General features: G+C 39.4%; 1 protein-coding gene across 1 annotated transcript in view; it reads left to right on the top strand.

The window, feature by feature from the left end:
- The window catches only part of GAS2 (growth arrest specific 2), a 124,091-nt gene that overhangs the window by 26,042 nt on the left and 80,225 nt on the right, over positions 1-17,824 (top strand). Inside the window, exon 3 of the mRNA XM_063289561.1 lies at positions 8,072-8,193. Coding sequence (XP_063145631.1) covers positions 8,072-8,193 — 122 coding nt within the window. The remainder of the gene's footprint in view (positions 1-8,071; positions 8,194-17,824) is intronic.

The following is a 17,824-nucleotide window of genomic DNA, read 5'->3' as shown; positions in this document are numbered from 1 at the left end:
TGAGGCTTACAATGTGAATGTGAAAAATAAATGAAAAAAAAATACTTCTTTAGGTACGTGCAGAACAAGAGAAAAGTTAAGGAAATGCTTGGTCCAGTAGTTAGAGAAGATGCCAAAATGGTGGCAGAAAAAAGGGAAAAGGCTGAACTGCTTAATTCCTATTTTGCATCTGACTTTTTGCAAAATAAAAAAGTGGTCCAACATTTCAGAAGCTGCAGAAGAGATATGCAGGTCAGAATTGGCAAGGCAGTGGTGAGAGAACACTAGCTGCTTTGAATGAATTCAGTTTACTGGAGCCAGATGGATTGTATTCCAGAGTGCTAAAGGAACTGGCAGATTGATTTCAGAACCACTAGCTGTAATCTTTGAGAACTGCTGGAGTACAGGGGACATGCTAGAAGATTGAAGAAGAACTAACATTGCTCCACTCTTTAAAAAAGGAGAAAAGGTGGACTCAGGAAACTGCAGACCAGTTAGCTTGATTTCAATACCCGGGAAGATCCTAGAAAAAGATAATTAAACAGTGGGTTTTCAAGTACTTAGAAAGGAACAAAGTGAATACTGAAAGCCAGCACAGGTTTCTTAAAAATAGGTTATGCCAGAGTAATCTCTCCCTCTCCCTCTCCCTCTCCCTCTCCCTCTCCCTCTCCCTCTCCCTCTCCCTCTCCCTCTCCCTCTCCCTCTCTCTCACACACACACACAAAGTGACTCGATTAGTAGATCAAGGGAATGTTGTGGGTATAATGTAAGGGATTTGATAAAGTGGACCAAAGTCTACTTCTTGATAAATTGGGCAGTGTGGGATGGATGATCCCAGTACCAAATGGATTTGCAGTTGGTTGAACAACTGGACCCAACATGTGGTGCTTAATGCATTTATGCCTACATGGAGAGAACTATGCAATGGGGTACTTGGAATTCTGTTCAACACTTATGAATGACTGAGATGAGGGGTAAAAGGGAGGCAGAGCACACAAATCTGAGGGGGCAATATTGCTAGCACCTCATAAAACAGGATCAGGGTTCAAAATAAACTTGATAGATTTGAACATTAGGCCTTTTGCAACCAAATCCAATTCACTGGGGAGAAATGTAGGATTCTGCTCTTAAGTAGGAAAAATCAGATACATAGATACAAGATAGGAGATACCTGGCTCAGCAGTAGTATCTGTGAGAGGGATCTGGGTGTCCTGATAGACCATGCATTAAATATGAAGTAGTAGTGCTCTTCAGCTGCCAAAAGAGCCAATGTAGTCTTGGGCTACATCAACAAAGGTACAATGTTGCACTCTATGCTGCACTGGTCAGACCACACCTGGAATATTATGTCCAGTTTTGGTTGCCACAATAAAAAAATGCTGAGGAACTGGAAAGGGCTCATAAGAGCAACAAAAATGGTGAGGGTCTTGGAGGCTAAATCTTATGAAGAATGGTTAAAAGAACTGGGTATGTTTAGCTTACAGAAGCGAAGGGGAGGCATGATAGCAGTCTTCCAATACTTGAAGGATGGTCACAGGGAAGAGGGTGTGGATTTATTCTCCATAGCACCAGTGGGTGGGACAAGAACCAGTGGGTGAAAGCTTTACAGAGAGATCAAACTCAAAAAAAGGGTTATTCTCCTGACAATGAGAGCTATTAAGCAGTGGAACTGCCTGCCTCCTGAAGTCATAGGACCTCCATCACTGGAGGTTTTCAAACAAAGGTTGGATGGCTCCTATTCCTTTTTTGCCTGACACTAGTGTTAAAATCTCATATCCAAAAAGTTTTTGCCTGCCATGGATGTAATAATTGGTGTGATATTCTTGTTGTGATCATAACTACATACATCTGCAGAGGTAACTGTCAACTGTTGATTGATAATGCTAACCTATTTGGCAGGAAAAAAGGCACAAGCTGAAATAAGCAGATATAATCAACTGGTGAGTGAAATTCAGTGGTGGGCAAACCTTTTTAATGGGCAAAAAAGGAATAAGAGGGGATTAGACAGCCATTTATCTGGGATGGTCTGATGACTCTTATCCTGGGCAGGGAGTTGGACTTGAAGACCTCTAAGATCCCTATGATTCTACAAGCTATGGATGTAGTAGGCAATTTTTGGATGTGTGGACCTCAGTCGCAGCAATCGTCAGGCTGGCTGGGGAATTTTGGAAGATGAAGTCCACGCATCTGGGAGCTGCCAAGATTGGAAACAATTGTAGCATTTTCTGTGTGGACAAATTGAGACTGCAAAGGGCAGCTGGTTCTAACAAAGTCTGAAAACACATACTTGTGCCATTAAAGATTCAGGGTGGATCATAGATACGAAAAAGCTTCTAGGGGTGGGTCTGTAGATCTGGGCTTGGAAGGTTCCTCAGGTGAGATTAGTAACGGCATAGCCTCTGTCCCAGAGTGTTTCCATGTTGTAATTTAATGAAAAGGGTTGACTCCCATTAATTACTATTGTGGAATTAGAAGGTGCGCAAACATTTTGTTAGAATGAGTAATGGATACATCAGGCACTTCAAAGCTTCAAGAAGAGTTTAAAGCTAGCTCTGTGGGTTCATTTTAACATGCTGGCTAGACATGGATCAGGACTGAGAAAACAACTGGAATTGCACAAGCCATTTCCATCCCTCTAGAGAGTTCTTGCCTTTTGCCCAGCTGATCATCCATCACCTGGCCAGCTATCAGCAATGCTGAGACAGCTGTCTTGATTAGATTGCTGAGCGGGGAGAGGCTTTCCTCTGACTTCCTCCCATCAGTCTTAATAATGTAAAGAAAGCTATTTTGTTTGGTGTTTCTTGCATGAGGTAGACTTTAAGCTTGTTGTCCCTGCTGTATGTAACATGTAATATTCTTTTACATCGTTAATATTTCTAACTACCACAGGGTCAAGCATTCTGTAGATGGTTCTTTATAAAGAAAACCCATGTTTTGTCTGAAACCTAAACTTTCCAGGAGAGATAAAAAGCAACACAACAAAACATAATTCTATCCTATCAACTCACTGCTTACAGCCTGTGTCTGTTTGTCCTTTGGAGCAAAAAGGTTACCTATGCTTGATATATTTGCAACCATTTGGCAAGGAAGAAAGCTGTAATTCCTAGTATGCAGTTCAGCTTCTGTGTGGAACTCCCTTACCTTAAAAGATCTCAAGGGCAACATTGGACTGCAAAATGTTCCAATAGCCAGAAAAATGTAATTTAGAGTTAAGATGGCTGAAGGAGACAAAGTCACAGTGAACAAGGCACTATTGAGGAATGGTGACTTGGGAACCAGTGAAAGCCAAAAACAGCAAGAACATGGAAGCTATGGACCACTCTGGCCCACTGCCTTGGGATTTCCTGGTTTATCCTATCCAATATTAACTAGGTTGGACCCTGCTTAGCCTTTGTGGGATCAGCCAAGGTCAGCAGAATCTCAGTGTCAAAACATTTTTTGATGAAAAAAAAAAGCTGCAGCTTATTTCTATGGCTAATATCAACCCCCTGCAAAATCATACAATTTAAGAATAAAGTAAATACAGTTGCCCCATCCTGACTTCTCCCACTTTTGGAGTATGGTCCTTGCATGCCACGGGACCCTTGGATTGATAGAGGTTGTACATCTGGGATCTGTGTGGAATAAGTGAAACTAATTCTGTTTGATCCATTCTGTGTTAGCAAGTTATGCCAATCAGTGAGGAGACAGCCATATGTACATCAGCTCTCAAATAGCCCCGTGGAAGGAAGTGAATACAGCCCTTTCTGCTCATGACTTTGTTATATCACTTTCCCTACCACCTGAATATTAAATGGGAAATGGAAATGACACTGCTGAATGAATATAGTTTTAGTAATTCATTAGCTTGATGCTCATTATCATACAGAGGTCCTTAGTGCATGAAATGCTTACCAGCATGCTGTTATAAGTACTTTGATGCTTATTTTCATATGTCCTCTTCAATATACAGTCCTTAGGTGGAGGGGTATGGAGTGCTGGTGTTGGAGGTGGGGCTGCAATCCCATGAATGAGAAAGAGCATCATTTCAAAAGACTGCAATAGAACTTTGATAACATTGCAGTCTCTTGGATTTCAAGGTGATTGCTATAGACAAAGAAGAAATGTTGCTTGCTGGGGCTACAGTCTCTATAGCGAAGGCTGATGTAAGTGACTTATATTTCAGATACAGATGTTGAATGTAAAATCCATTTATTTTAATCTACATGTCTGTGGTGGTTAACAGCATTTCTTTCAATATCCAATTAACTTTTTTTTTTGCTTTGACTAGGTATATAAAATAAACCAATGAAGTAGGACAGAACCATAAATCATGAAATAGGACATGATTTTAGAATAAAGACCATTTCACTCATGCTTAAAGGTATAAAGACCATTTGTGCTAAACGAAACATCATTTATGGTATTCCACCACCAAATATTGTAAGTGTATTAAAAAATTAAAAATCATGAGTAGATCTCAGTTCAATTAAAATATTCAGTTATGTTGGAGGAGAAAAAGTGGAGCAACTATTGTATTGCAGACAGTATTTATAAACTCAAGAAGACTTAACAGTATAGGTTAATCATTAGAATTAATCATTAGAATTCCATCTGATAACTACTGTGCAACCATATTTTTTGTCATAATTAAAAAAAGCTAGAATATGTTGCTACTACAGTATGTGTTGCTGCAAAAGCAACAGAAACTTTTTATATCTTAAAGACTAACATTTTAATTATGGCTTAAATTTTTAATGTGCTTCATTAGATACATGAATTTTTTTTTTTTTAAGTTTCATAGTTCTGTATAATGGTCAGCTTTCAGCGAGTGATAAACAAGTAATTGATGAAGAAATTAAATGTCAAGCCTGCGAAATTGGATTTTGATTTGTTGTATAACCTTATAATTTTAAGTGGCAAGTAAAGAAACTCTAATTTCCACAATATGATAATAACCATTTAATTTTTGGTCTTAGGCTTTGGGCAAGCTATAATTTTAAAGAACACAAAATTACATAATAACATACCAACTGAAACATTAAACTAAAGAAATAAAAAAAAAAGCCTTGATTCTTATGGCAACTGAATTTGAAACCTTCAGACCCCATTGAAAAAGGATACTTTTTTGATGACTTGAGTGAGCTTTTTTATTCTTTTTTGAGTTTGTATGGATGGAATTGTTTCGCTAAGAAATCCTTGATGCCTGAATTTTGCCCTGGATGTAAGACTCAACTGTAAGGTAAAGGTAAAGGTTTCCCTTGACGTAAAGTCCAGTCGAGTCCGACTCTAGGGGGCGGTGCTCATCTCCGTTTCAAAGCCTTGGAGCCGGCGTTGTCATAGACACTTCCGGGTCACGTGGCCAGCATGACTCACGGAACGCCGTTACCTTCCCGCCGAAGCGGTACCAATTAATCTACTCACATTTGCATGTTTTCGAACTGCTTGGTGTGCAGAAGCTGGGACGAGCAATGGGAGCTCACCCCGCCGCGCGGTTTCGAACCGCCGACCTTCCGATCGACAGCTCAGCGGTTTAACCCGCAGTGCCACCGCGTCCCTATACTTTCTTATTTTATGGATGAACCTTTTTCAGGGTGGCTGTGATTAGGAGCTTTACGCTTTTTTCTCAGTTGCTGGGTCATCCTGACTTAATAAAGACTGGATTGGGGTATTACCCCTCCCCCACAACAATTTGCTTAACCATAACTTGCTTTATAAACCAGTTCAGCTTGTGCAACACACAATAAGCCCTTGTTTACAAACCACTATAAACCAAACCCAGTATATCCGTCATGAGAGCCAGTTTGGTGTAGTGTTAAGGCACCAGGCTAGAAACTGGGAGACTGTGAGTTCTAGTCCCACCTGAGGCACAAAGCCAGCTGCGTGACCTTGGGCCAGTCACTCTGTCTTAGCCCTAGGAAGGATGCAAGGACACACCACGTCTGAATCTTGCCAAGAAAACTGCAGGGATTGTCCAGGCAGTCCCCAGGAGCAACACTGACTCACAGGCCACATATACACAAACATACACAAACAGCTAAGAGCAATGCATACTCCACAATAAGCCCTATTATCTATTGTGATCAGTCCATGGACAGAAACAGTGTATACACACATGAATGCTGAAACACCCACCCATTGCTTTGTTACACAGAAGAAAATACAGATGTCTTCTATGGCTACCATTGGTAAAGGGGTTGGAAAGAATTTCAGTCCTCCATATTTTCTTTTCAAATGATTTCAAATGAGTTAGAAGTTGAAGGATATGTTTTTTTCTCTTTTCTTTTATGTTATCATCATCATCATCATCTTCAGTTAAAGCATTCTTACCTTGAACAGATTCTCAGTCAAATCATGATTTAAGTACTATCTGACTTTTTTTTTTTTTTGCATTGGTGCAGTGAAAACTTGATTTGACAGGTGCACAATTTAGCAGACTTCAGGACCAGCAGACCAAATTTGCATCCAGACATCCCTTCAACATAATGGACAATACCATTGCTTCCAAAATAATCTTGATGTGACAAATAAATTAACATTAATTTGACACTAATCTGGTGTCATTTGAAGTGGTTTTTGTCATGTGGTTGATGTCATCCTGAAAATAATGCAAACTACCTCAATTCTGCCAATTTGCATTGTTTGCAGAATGACATCATTATACAAATAACATATATTGTTGTGAATGATGCAATTTTAGATCATTTGCTTACTAAAGTCAGCACACAAACACAAATGACATAATTTACCACTTAATGGAAATTAGGGAGTAACAGGCACCCCTTCCCTTCAATTGGTCTGTTAAATTGAAGCTTCACTGCATACAGAATAACTAGTCATGTTGATAAATCTTTTGTCCCTTTCTTCTGGAACATGGATTTCTGCAGTTGCTGAAGCTCTTCGGAGCTGAAGAAACCTGATTTCTTTTGCCCATTTTCCCCTTGTCCACCTGAGGCAGGCATTGTAATGGTTAGACCTTCCTGTTTTGCCCTTTATAAAAATTGCTGTAATTACTTATGTGAGTTTAATGATAATGTGTCATTTTTGGGTGGAGTTACCAATAATCTTCATAATAAAAAATAAATAAAAATTCAATTTGGTGCTGACTGACTCCAAAATAACTCTGGGTGGCTCACAATATATACAAACAAAATAAAAATAGAGGATAAATAAGAACAAGATAAATGAAGAATAAAACTAAAAAAGAAAAGGTAGCATATCTGGCCAGCAACACAAAGAACAGGTACAACCAACATCCCAGCAAGAGATTCCAGCCACTCACGCCCAGAGTCTGAGACAGCAAGGCTGGCTGGGGAATTCTGGGAATTGAAGTGCACGCATCTTAAAGTTGCTGAGGTTGAGAAACACTGGTCTAGGAGAACAGCAGGTCTTTTAAGGCCCTCTGGAATGCTATCATGTGGAAGCCACCCAGAGGGAACCTTATTCTAGAGAGCGAACCTCTGACAGTGAAGATATTAAATAGAACTATCAGATTTATTAAACCTGAATAAGCAAAATATTTTTTTCTGCTCCATAAAGTATTTAATACTTCCACTGTCATCATCCCCCAGCTCATTAAGGTAAACGGCATCTAATCTATTGACTGTTGCTTCAAGTACCTTCTTACCAAGTTAAATCATATATCTTTTGACTGGTGCGCTAGTGTAATGTCATCCTCCTCAAATCCTAAAGGAAAACTGTTAAACTTAGAATATGAAAACATATCATTTCAGCCCAACCTGGCACTGCAATCATCTGCATTTATAAGACGTGCCTCAGCATGTGAAGCTGCTAGGTTGGCTACATATTTTTTAGCTTTAGAACAACTCTCTTCAGGGTTACTATTAACCACTGTGGGGAAAATACAGATTGGCAATCATGAAATTAAATGATATGTTTTGACTTCATTGGCCATAGGTTTCTTCCAGTCAAGGCTCTCCATCTTTTTTTTAAGAACCAATGAATGTGTGATTTATAACGTGAGACCTGTTTCTTCAGGAGGCAGCAACCACAATTTGATCCAAACAAAATCAGTGGTGCAATCATGCTTTTCCACACAATGAATAATCCACAGACCTTGTGCTGATTGGTATTGTGTTTGTACCTTTTTCAGGAAAAGAAATAACAGCTGAAACCTTCATGGAGAAACTGGATAATGGTGCTTTGCTCTGTCAGCTAGCAGAGACTTTACAGGAGAAATTTAAAGAAAACTGCATTGAAGTCAAATTTGGAAAGGTAAACTTACCTTAATGTAGGAAACTACATGAATATAAGGAATGTTGTTTTTGTTTTTAATGGCTCCTATCTTTTACAGTGACTGATTATTTATTTTAGCTGCCTCTCTCTTTCCCCCCATATGCAAAGTTACCAAAGGTGGTGAAAGCTACCTTAGTCTGGATAAAGTCCAATAGCAAATCATGACCCAGTGTTCAGTCAGGGCCTGTTTTCAGTGTCATTTATTGGTGCAAAGTCAGGATAAAAATAAAATCTAATAAGTGAGCATTGTAAAGGTATATGAATACTTGTTCCTGCATTAAACTTCTCCTTGCCAAATTGCATACCAGAAGTAATAAGGCAAACAAGCTGAAGCAATCTATATATTTGAATTATAATTTTGGGCAGGGTGTAAAACAGATGCAATGATTTTTAGCACTCCTTCTGAATATACTCTGACCCAGTATAGCCCACTCTGAGAAACAGTAATAATTTTGTAAGAATATCCAGTGAGGCCTTTCCAGTTCTATGGTGTGAGGTCTTTCAATAGTAGAAATTGCAAACATCAGCCACAGGGTCTTCTAGAGCAGTGTTTCTCAACCTTGGGAACTTTAAGATGTGTGGACTTCCACTCCCAGAATTCTCCAGCCTGGCTGGAGAATTCTGGGAGTTGAAGTCCACACATCTTAAAGTTCCCAAGGTTGAGAAACACTGCTCTAGGGGCAAAGCTGCATTCTGCTCCTAAACTGAGCTCCATCATTTGTGTGCATGATGCCACAGAGTCGTTTATGACTACATACGAATGTAGCATCAGTTAGATGAAAGTGGTACTGAGGGAGAAGCAGCAATAACCAGATGATGATGTCAAACCAAACTATGGTTGTTGTGACAAACATTCACACTTGCTTTTCAAAGAAACTCCTCTTCCCTGAAATGGTTAGCATCGGCCTCATTATTTAAAACAGAGATGCGTTGTGGCTGCTTTACTATTTATGCTAGCATTTAATTTAAAAATAATGAATTGATGGGCTTTATGGGGAAGCAGCAGATTACTAATGTTAGCTTACCCTCTTGAAGTTTTTTTTTTTTTTGGTTTCATGCCAAAATATGATGGTATATAATAACTGATAGCCTGCAGTACTCTTCTTTCTTGAAGTTTTTTCCCCCTTTCCAGAAGCTGATTAAGAAAGGTACTGTAGATGTCATGCGAATGAGAGCAGAAAGCCTCACCCTAATGCTGGGCAAATGTGAGTGACAATGAGAGCACATGCCTATTATTTCACATTCCGTGGTTTGAAAATGAAAAGAAGTGGCAGCATAACAGCTTTTTTACCGTTGCCAATTGTTTTAAAGGCATGCTTCTCCTTTCATACTGCAGTTTCTTGGGTAGAAGCTTCAAGCTATAGACTCCACCACTGGAAAATGCAAGTCTTAGAACAAAAGAGCATTTTACGAGAATGCTATTACATGGAATTTAACATACTAAAGGATTCTGTAATGCTCTTCCAAAGCATTAGTTTCCACTGTATTCATAATATAAGTGCTACCATGGAGTCATGAGGCTGCATACAAGTTATAATGGGGCTCGTGTCCAGCTGCTATCTTGAAGATGTGGCTGGCAGCTGGAACTTTTAAGACACTTCAGCTGCTATTAAAAATGATAAAGCACTCTGTAGGTAGGTGCAGGCTGATTTTTAAAAAAGGAAACAGCTGTCAGAGGATCTGTGCTGGAGACAACAGCCAAAGTGCAGCTGAGTGAGTGGGAGGCAGACAGCAGAAAAGAGGCTAGAGAGAAGGAAAGAGAAAAAGGGGTGCGGAAGGTCTTACCCATCAGGTAACTCCATGAACTGAAAGCGTATCAATCACTTTTGAATATCTCAGCAGGGTGCACATCTCCATCAGAATCCATTGACAGTCATTATCTTTATTTCATTTCCCCAAATAAATTAAAACATCACTTTTATATCTTCTGAATGCATGCTTTCATATAATGGGCGCTCTCTGATTTGTTTCTGGTGCCAAGTCATGTCTCTCGGAGTGCACATTAAGAATTTATTGCACATACATTGAATCTCAAAGGGGTTTCTTCTTTTCTGATAATGTTGTAGGGATTGAGCAGGTGACTCATCCTGAGGCTTTGTTTAATTAGATGGGAACAAGAAATACAGAACAAATTTTACATAAGCAATCACGCACTAACCAAGCACATTTTTGCTTAGCATGTTGTGTGAAATCCAAACCATATCATTAGTTAATAGCTGAGTGTGCTGTGTGGACTCAGAAAAATGGTCAATTGAGTAAATGTGATTAAGTGAACACAAGTAAAATGTGAAGAACAGAGTTGTATTTGGTTTTATGCAGCTATCCTTGATGCGATTTCTGTTAATGAACTTGCTCATTCTTCAGCTGAACTGCTAAATCTCAGTGGAATGTGAATATCAGTAGGGATGGACTGAAGCTGTCTGCAGTTTCAACAGCCCATGGCTAATTCATGTTACTTCAATGGTGTAGTTCAATCTTCATATAACTTTTGATAGTCAAGAATGGTGGTGAATCAATATCCCTGAAGTATTTTGAGGACACTGAGTAGAGTTTTAGGATATTGTTTTAGGATATTGCTTGGATAGTTCATGTGGCAAGAACTTATGCCACAGCCACACATCTCCTAAGGCAGCACTGAGTATATATCAGTTAAGTGGGAGGTTGCCTCAAATATTAACACAATGGTGGACAATCACAATCCATAATCCATAATCCATATGCCTGCCTGCCTGCCTACCTGCCTTCCCCTCTTCTTTCTCTTCCTCTTCCCCCCCACCCTCTCCTTTCTTGGTAGCAGGCCATCTATGTGACTAAAGTGATATTTGGATTGGCCTGTATTTTGTATAAAGGCTGGCAGAAGGCCTTTGAGCACCAGAGTTTTCGAGGTAGGTGTTTAGGGAAAAAAAAATGTAAATAGATATTATCCAAAATGATGTTTATATAATAAAAGTTTCTAAACTCAGAGCAAAAAAATATATAAATTTGAGATAGTATGTTACTTATGTTTCAAAGTTAATACTTGTTAGATTCCAAAATCTCTTAAAATAATGGAAGATGTGTGCTGTCTTATATTCACCTAAAATTCTAATAGCAAAATATAGGTTTGATACTTTTTCCCTGTCAGTTTTCCAGGTCTTTTTTCAGCAGCAAGTCAGGGAAAAAATGTAACAGGTAGATGTTTCTTTCCTCATCATTATATAATTTGATTTTCTGCCCACTGTGCAAGTGCCCTGACAGGATAAAAAAGTGTCAGCAAAACCAAAGATTAGATTTGCAGGAATCAAAATCATGAGGGTAGGTAGATCAGAGGATGTGGTCATTTGCTCACTTAGAACAAAATATTATCTCTGAAAACTACAGTGGTCTTTGTTGACACTGATATTTCATCTTCACACAATGACTCATTTGGAGTGACTAATACTATGAGGACCGTTCAGTGTCAGTAAGATGAGCTCCATCTGGCACTTTGTGTGGTCCTGCAAGGTTCTATCTCTTCCTACAAAGGGGAGGAAAAATATAGACTTCCTCTGCAACTTTCCTGTGTTACTGACAAGCTTTCAGAGGCTATGAGGGCACATCATTATTTTCTTCTCAAAGCAGTAGAATGCAAGAAAGTATTCTGGTCTTGTCAGAATCAATTTGAACATGGCTCTCTCCATGATGTAAACCCCTGAGAATAGTCCCCAGATAGCCTGGATATGGAAAGTCCAAGGCTATAAAGAATCCTATTGTGAAGAATCTGGGATAGCAACTGAAGCCTTAGAGGTTCATATCTGGTGCATGAAATTTGTGCAAGTCGTGTAGTATGCATGTGTCTTTGGCTGGGAAAAAAACCTGAATCTGATTAGATACTTTGCCAATAGAAAAGACACTGTATGTCTATTCATACTAGCGGTTTTTTTGTGTTAATCATTTCCAGATTTTTTTTTTTTATTCCAGCATTACAGTGCCTTCCCCCTACCCCATTTTAGCCCATTTCTTGACCAGGAAACATAAGTCCTCAATTTTTATTATCACACATACTTAACGCATTGCTGTATCTCATGCCACTTGCTGAAATTCTGTGCTGTTCACATGCTTAATCTGTACATTTGAGCTTCCACATGGAATTCTATATTTGATGAATGTATAGCTATCATAATGATCATCATCATGATAATTATTTACCAGTTTGGGTATATAATGCAATTTCATATAACTTGGGAAAGACCTGGGGTTGGACTTCCATTAGCCTGATGGCTGGGAAGCAGTGGCATCATTCCCTCTTGTGCTACCTGGGCAGCCAACTGTTTCCAATTTTCAGAGGTCAGAGTTGTATAAACCATGCAATGTTGCTTCTGCCTTCTGAGTTAATCTGGTTGCCATACATATAATACAGTCAAATCAGTGTTAAAGTTAAATTCAACAGGCATTTTAAATTGGACCTTAGGGAGAAGACCCAGTTTGCCTCGGGTAATGATTTCCCATATTCTTTCTTTCTTTCTTTTTTAATAATTTGTAGCACTGTGGAGCATATGGTACACAAAGGTGCACTGATCACCAGACAGAGTGATTTAAAACAACTCCCATACAGAGGAACTCTCTCTTAGGAAGAGAGTTGACAGTTCAGTGGTTGAAAATATGCTGTACATGCAGAAGGATGCCAAATTTGAGCTTTAGCTTCTCCCTTTCTTTTAAAAACAAGGGAATCAACAATATTGGACTGGGTAAATAAATATCAGACTAGATTTAACACTGGGTCTTATCGTTATTAAAGATTAGAATTGTGCAAGCCATGGTATTCCCTGTGACACTCTATGGAAGCAAAAGTTGGACTTTGAAGTAGCAAAATGGGAAGTCTATTGATGCTTTTGAACATTCATGTTGGAGAGGACTCCTGAGAATACCATGGGCAGCCAAGAAAACAAAGAAATGAATCATCAAACAAATCAACACAGAGTTCTCACTTGAGGCACAAATGACCAGGCTCAGATTATCCTACTTCAGATATTTTATGCAAAGACCTAGCTCTCTGGAGAAGCTCTAATGCTGGGAAAGTTGAAAGGAAAGAGAAGAAGAGGATGACCAGCAGCAAGTGGATGGACTCAGTTACAGTAGTGACACCATTGGAAAAGCTGAAGGACCATATTAGGGACAGATCATCACAGATAAATCTATCTGCATGGTCTCTAGGAGTCGGCAAGAACTTGATGGCATATAATAATCATCATTATCTTATGGCTATTGACTCCATATCTGATTCTTATAGAATTGTTCACTGTTTTTAAACCTGTAAGTCTGTTTCTAAAAGTATAGGACAGGGCTGCCACAGAAAGAGGCAACTCTGTATTCCTCTACTGCTTGCAGCAACATATTCAGTGTCCTGAGGCAGTATTATCTGAAGCATTTTAACATCTCCTGTGTATGCTATTGTCTGCTATAACACTTTCTCAGGGGTGATCTTAAAACTATGAACTCCCTATCTTGGGAATCCAGGACGGTGCCTTCCTATTATTTATATCATCTACTATATCATCTACTGTATCTGCCTGAATTTACCTAGTAAAAACTGCTATACTGTTTTCAGTTTTGAAATGTTTTTGTCTTGGTTTCTTTGTTTTTTGTTTTGGCAATTACTTTAATTCTTATATTGGTTTTTAATATTGGTAAACATTAATGGGATATAATATGCACTAGACTGGCAGGATGAATATGTATATACATATGTCTGTGTATATATCTGAATATTTATGCAGAGTTGCACAGGGCAGTCCAGACCAGTGTTTCTCAACCTTAGCAACTTTAAGATGTGTGGACTTCAACTCCCAGAATTCCCCAGACAGCATTAGAAACATTGGTCCAGACACTGGAAATGAACATGGGTTGCCACCCTTTAGTTCAAGTGTCCAATCCTTTAAAAATATGCAAATGAACAACAAAATAAACCATTCTTTTGTTGGAATGCAATAAAAGAATGACTCATTGTTGATATGTATTGACACAATCAGAATGATAAAAAGCATGGCATGCAAATGTATAATCTTAATTTGCCTCAAGAAAATGTAATCATTAAAATCTGAAGATTTAATAACAGGCTGATTCCATGGGAACTGAGTGATCATTTCAGAAGATTGCACTTCTGTTTTCCTGCCTGCAGACTTGCCTCTGGGACACTGTGTGGTATTTGCATTATGAGCAAATTTATATTCCAGCAGATTTAAGAGAAAAGGAGATTCAGTGACAGTTATGTCAATAAATGCTGCCTAGTAGTAAATGGCTGGAACTATCCAGGTTATGGCTAATGATCTACTGGTCCTCAAACTACAGGTTTATTTTTCTAGCAAGTGTGAGAGTCAGACTCTCTCTCTCTCTGATTCATATTGCAGGAGTCCATTTTGTAATTTTCTCCCAGTGGCTTGGATTTCAACTCCTTACTTTCCAGACCATATTTTACTTCTCCTGACAGATAGTTAATCTGAGAATTTTGCAGCTGAACAAACAAATTTAAAGCACCAAGGCATGTGTGGTATGCATAGAGTCCATGTTACTTTGAAATTACTGAATAATCTCTCTTTCTGCGTACACATGTGTTTTAAAGGGTTAAACTCAAATAACGTATGCAGCAGTAGTTATCAGGATAATATTCAGGGCATTATTCCAAATGTACCCAAAGATGGATTACCTTTCTGGTATTATTGCTAAGGAACAACTCTAGGCTCTGCAATGAAAGGATATAAACCAGAAGATGGAATGACTCTGTCTGTAGCTCTCAAAATGGGCATTTGTGAGCAATTCTAACACACAAGCACTGATAAAACATAGTCTTTTGCATGAGCATTTTAGCTCAGATTGGGATAAGATTATTTATTTATTTATATTTCAAATTTCTGTCACTGCCCATCTCCCCCCAAAGGGGGACTCCGGGCAGTTTACAACAAAATAAACAATTTAAAACCATAAAACCTAATTTACAATGCAAACTATCATTATAAATAGATAGATATAAGATCCATTGTGGCGAAAAGCTCTAATTCAATGGGGAGGGCACTACGGTGCCAACCACCCCCAGGAAGAGCTGTTGCCCTGCCCATCCCAGGCAAGGTGGCAGAACCAGGTTTTCAAATTGTTATGGAAGGCTGGAAGTGAAGGTGTCTGCCTCACCTCCATTTATGCCATTTGTGCAACCTGGTTGTTGTTGTTTATTCGTTCAGTCACTTCCGAGTCTTCGTGACTTCATGGACCAGCCCACACCAGAGCTTCCTGTCGGTCGTCAACACCCCCAGCTCCCCCAGGGATGAGTCCATCACCTCTAGAATATCATCCATCCACCTTGCCCTTGGTCAGCCCTCTTCCTTTTGCCCTCCACTCTCCCTAGCATCAGCATCTTCTCCAGGGTGTCCTGTCTTCTCATTATGTGGCCAAAGTATTTCAGTTTTGCCTTTAATATCATTTCCTTAAGTGAGCAGTCTGGCTTAATTTCCTGGAGTATGGACTGGTTTGATCTTCTTGCAGTCCAAGGCACTCTCAGAATTTTCCTCCAACACCACAGTTCAAAAGCATCGATCTTCCTTCTCTCAGCCTTCCTTATGGTCCAGCTCTTGCAGCCATATGTTACTACTGGGAATACCATTGCTTTAACTATGCGGATCTTTGTTGTCAGTGTGATATCTCTGCTCTTAACTATTTTATCGAGATTTGTCATTGCTCAAGGATTAAGCATCTTCTGATTTCCTGACTGCAGTCAGCATCTGCAGTAATCTTCACACCTAGAAATACAAAGTCTTTCACTGCTTCTACACTTTCTCCCTCTATTTGCCAGTTATCAATCAAGCTGGTTGCCATCATCTTGGTTTTTTTGAGGTTTAGCTGCAAGCCAGCTTTTGCACTTTCTTCTTTCACCTTCATCATAAGGCTCCTCAGTTCCTCTTCACTTTCAGCCATCAAAGTGGTATCATCTGCATATCTGAGATTGTTAATGTTTCTTCCAGCGATTTTAACTCCAGCCTTGGATTCCTCAAGCCCAATATGTCGCATGATGTGTTCTGCGTACAAGTTGAATAGGTAGGGTGAGAGTATACAGCCCTGCCGTACTCCTTGCCCAATCTTAAACCATTCCGTTGTTCTGTGGTCTGTTCTTACTGTTGCTACTTGGTCGTTATACAGATTCTTCAAGAGGCATACAAGATGACGTGGTATCCCCATACTGCTAAGAACTTGCCACAATTTGTTATGGTCCACACAGTCAAAGGCTTTAGAATAGTCAATAAAACAGAAATAGATGTTTTTCTGAAACTCCCTGGCTTTTTCCATTATCCAGCGGATATTGGCAATTTGGTCCCTAGTTCCTCTGCCTTTTCTAAACCCAGCTTGTACATTTGGCAATTCTCGCTCCATGTATTGCTGAAGTCTACCTTGCAGGATCTTGAGCATTACCTTACTGGCATGTGAAATGAGTGCCACTGTTCAATAGTTTGAACATTCTTTAGTGTTTCCCTTTTTTGGTATGGGGATATAAGTTGATTTTTTCCAATCTGATGGCCATTCTTGTGTTTTCCAAATTTGCTGGCATATAGCATGCATTACCTTGACAGTATCATCTTGCAAGATTTTGAACAGTTCAGCTGGGATGCCGTCATCTCCTGCTGCCTTGTTATTAGCAATGCTTCTTAAGGCCCATTCAACTCTTCAGGATGTCTGGCTCTAGCTCACTGACCACACCATCAAAGCTATCCCCAATATTGTTATCCTTCCTATACAGGTCTTCCGTATATTCTTGACACCTTTTCTTGATCTCTTCTTCTTCTGTTAGGTCCTTGCCATCTTTATTTTTATCATACCCATTTTTGCCTGGAATTTACTTCCAATGTTTCTAATTTTTCTGGAAGAGGTCTCTTGTCCTTCCTATTCTATTGTCTTCTTCCATTTCCACGCATTGCTTGTTTAAAAATAATTCCTTATCTCTTCTGGCTAACCTCTGGAACTTTGAATTTAATTGGGCATATCTCCCCCTGTCACTGTTGCCTTTTGCTTTCCTTCTTTCTTGGGCTACTTCTAGTGTCTCAGCAGACAGCCATTTTGCCTTCTTGGTTTTCTCTTTCTTTGGGATGTATTTTGTTGCTGCCTCCTGAACAATGTTGCGAACTTCTGTCCAGAGTTCTTCTGGGACCCTATCTACTAAGTCCAGTCCCTTAAATGAATTCTTTACCGCCACTGCATATTCCTTAGGAATATTCATGAGCTCATATCTAGCTGATCTGTGGGTCTTCTCTAATCTCTTTAGTCTGATCCTAAATTGTGCAATAAGAAGTTCGTGATCTGAACTACAGTCAGCTCCAGGTCTTGCTTTTACCGACTGTATAGATGTCCGCCACCTTTGGCTGCAAAGGATGTAGTCAATTTGATTTCGGTGTTGTCCATCTGGTGAAGTCCATGTATAAAGCCATCCCTTAGGTTGTTGGAATAGAGTGTTTGTTATGCAGAGTGAGTTGTCTTGGCAAAATTCTATCAGCCTATGTCCTGCTTTGTTTTGTTCTCCCAGGCCATGCTTACCTGTAATTCCAGGTGTCATTTGACAGCCCACCTTAGCATTCCAGTCTCCTGTGATGAAAATAACATCTCTTTTAGGCCTGTT

This window comes from Candoia aspera, chromosome 1 (genome assembly GCF_035149785.1).
Source record: "Candoia aspera isolate rCanAsp1 chromosome 1, rCanAsp1.hap2, whole genome shotgun sequence".
Lineage (NCBI taxonomy): Eukaryota > Metazoa > Chordata > Lepidosauria > Squamata > Boidae > Candoia > Candoia aspera.
This window is presented reverse-complemented; position numbering and strand designations above follow the sequence as displayed.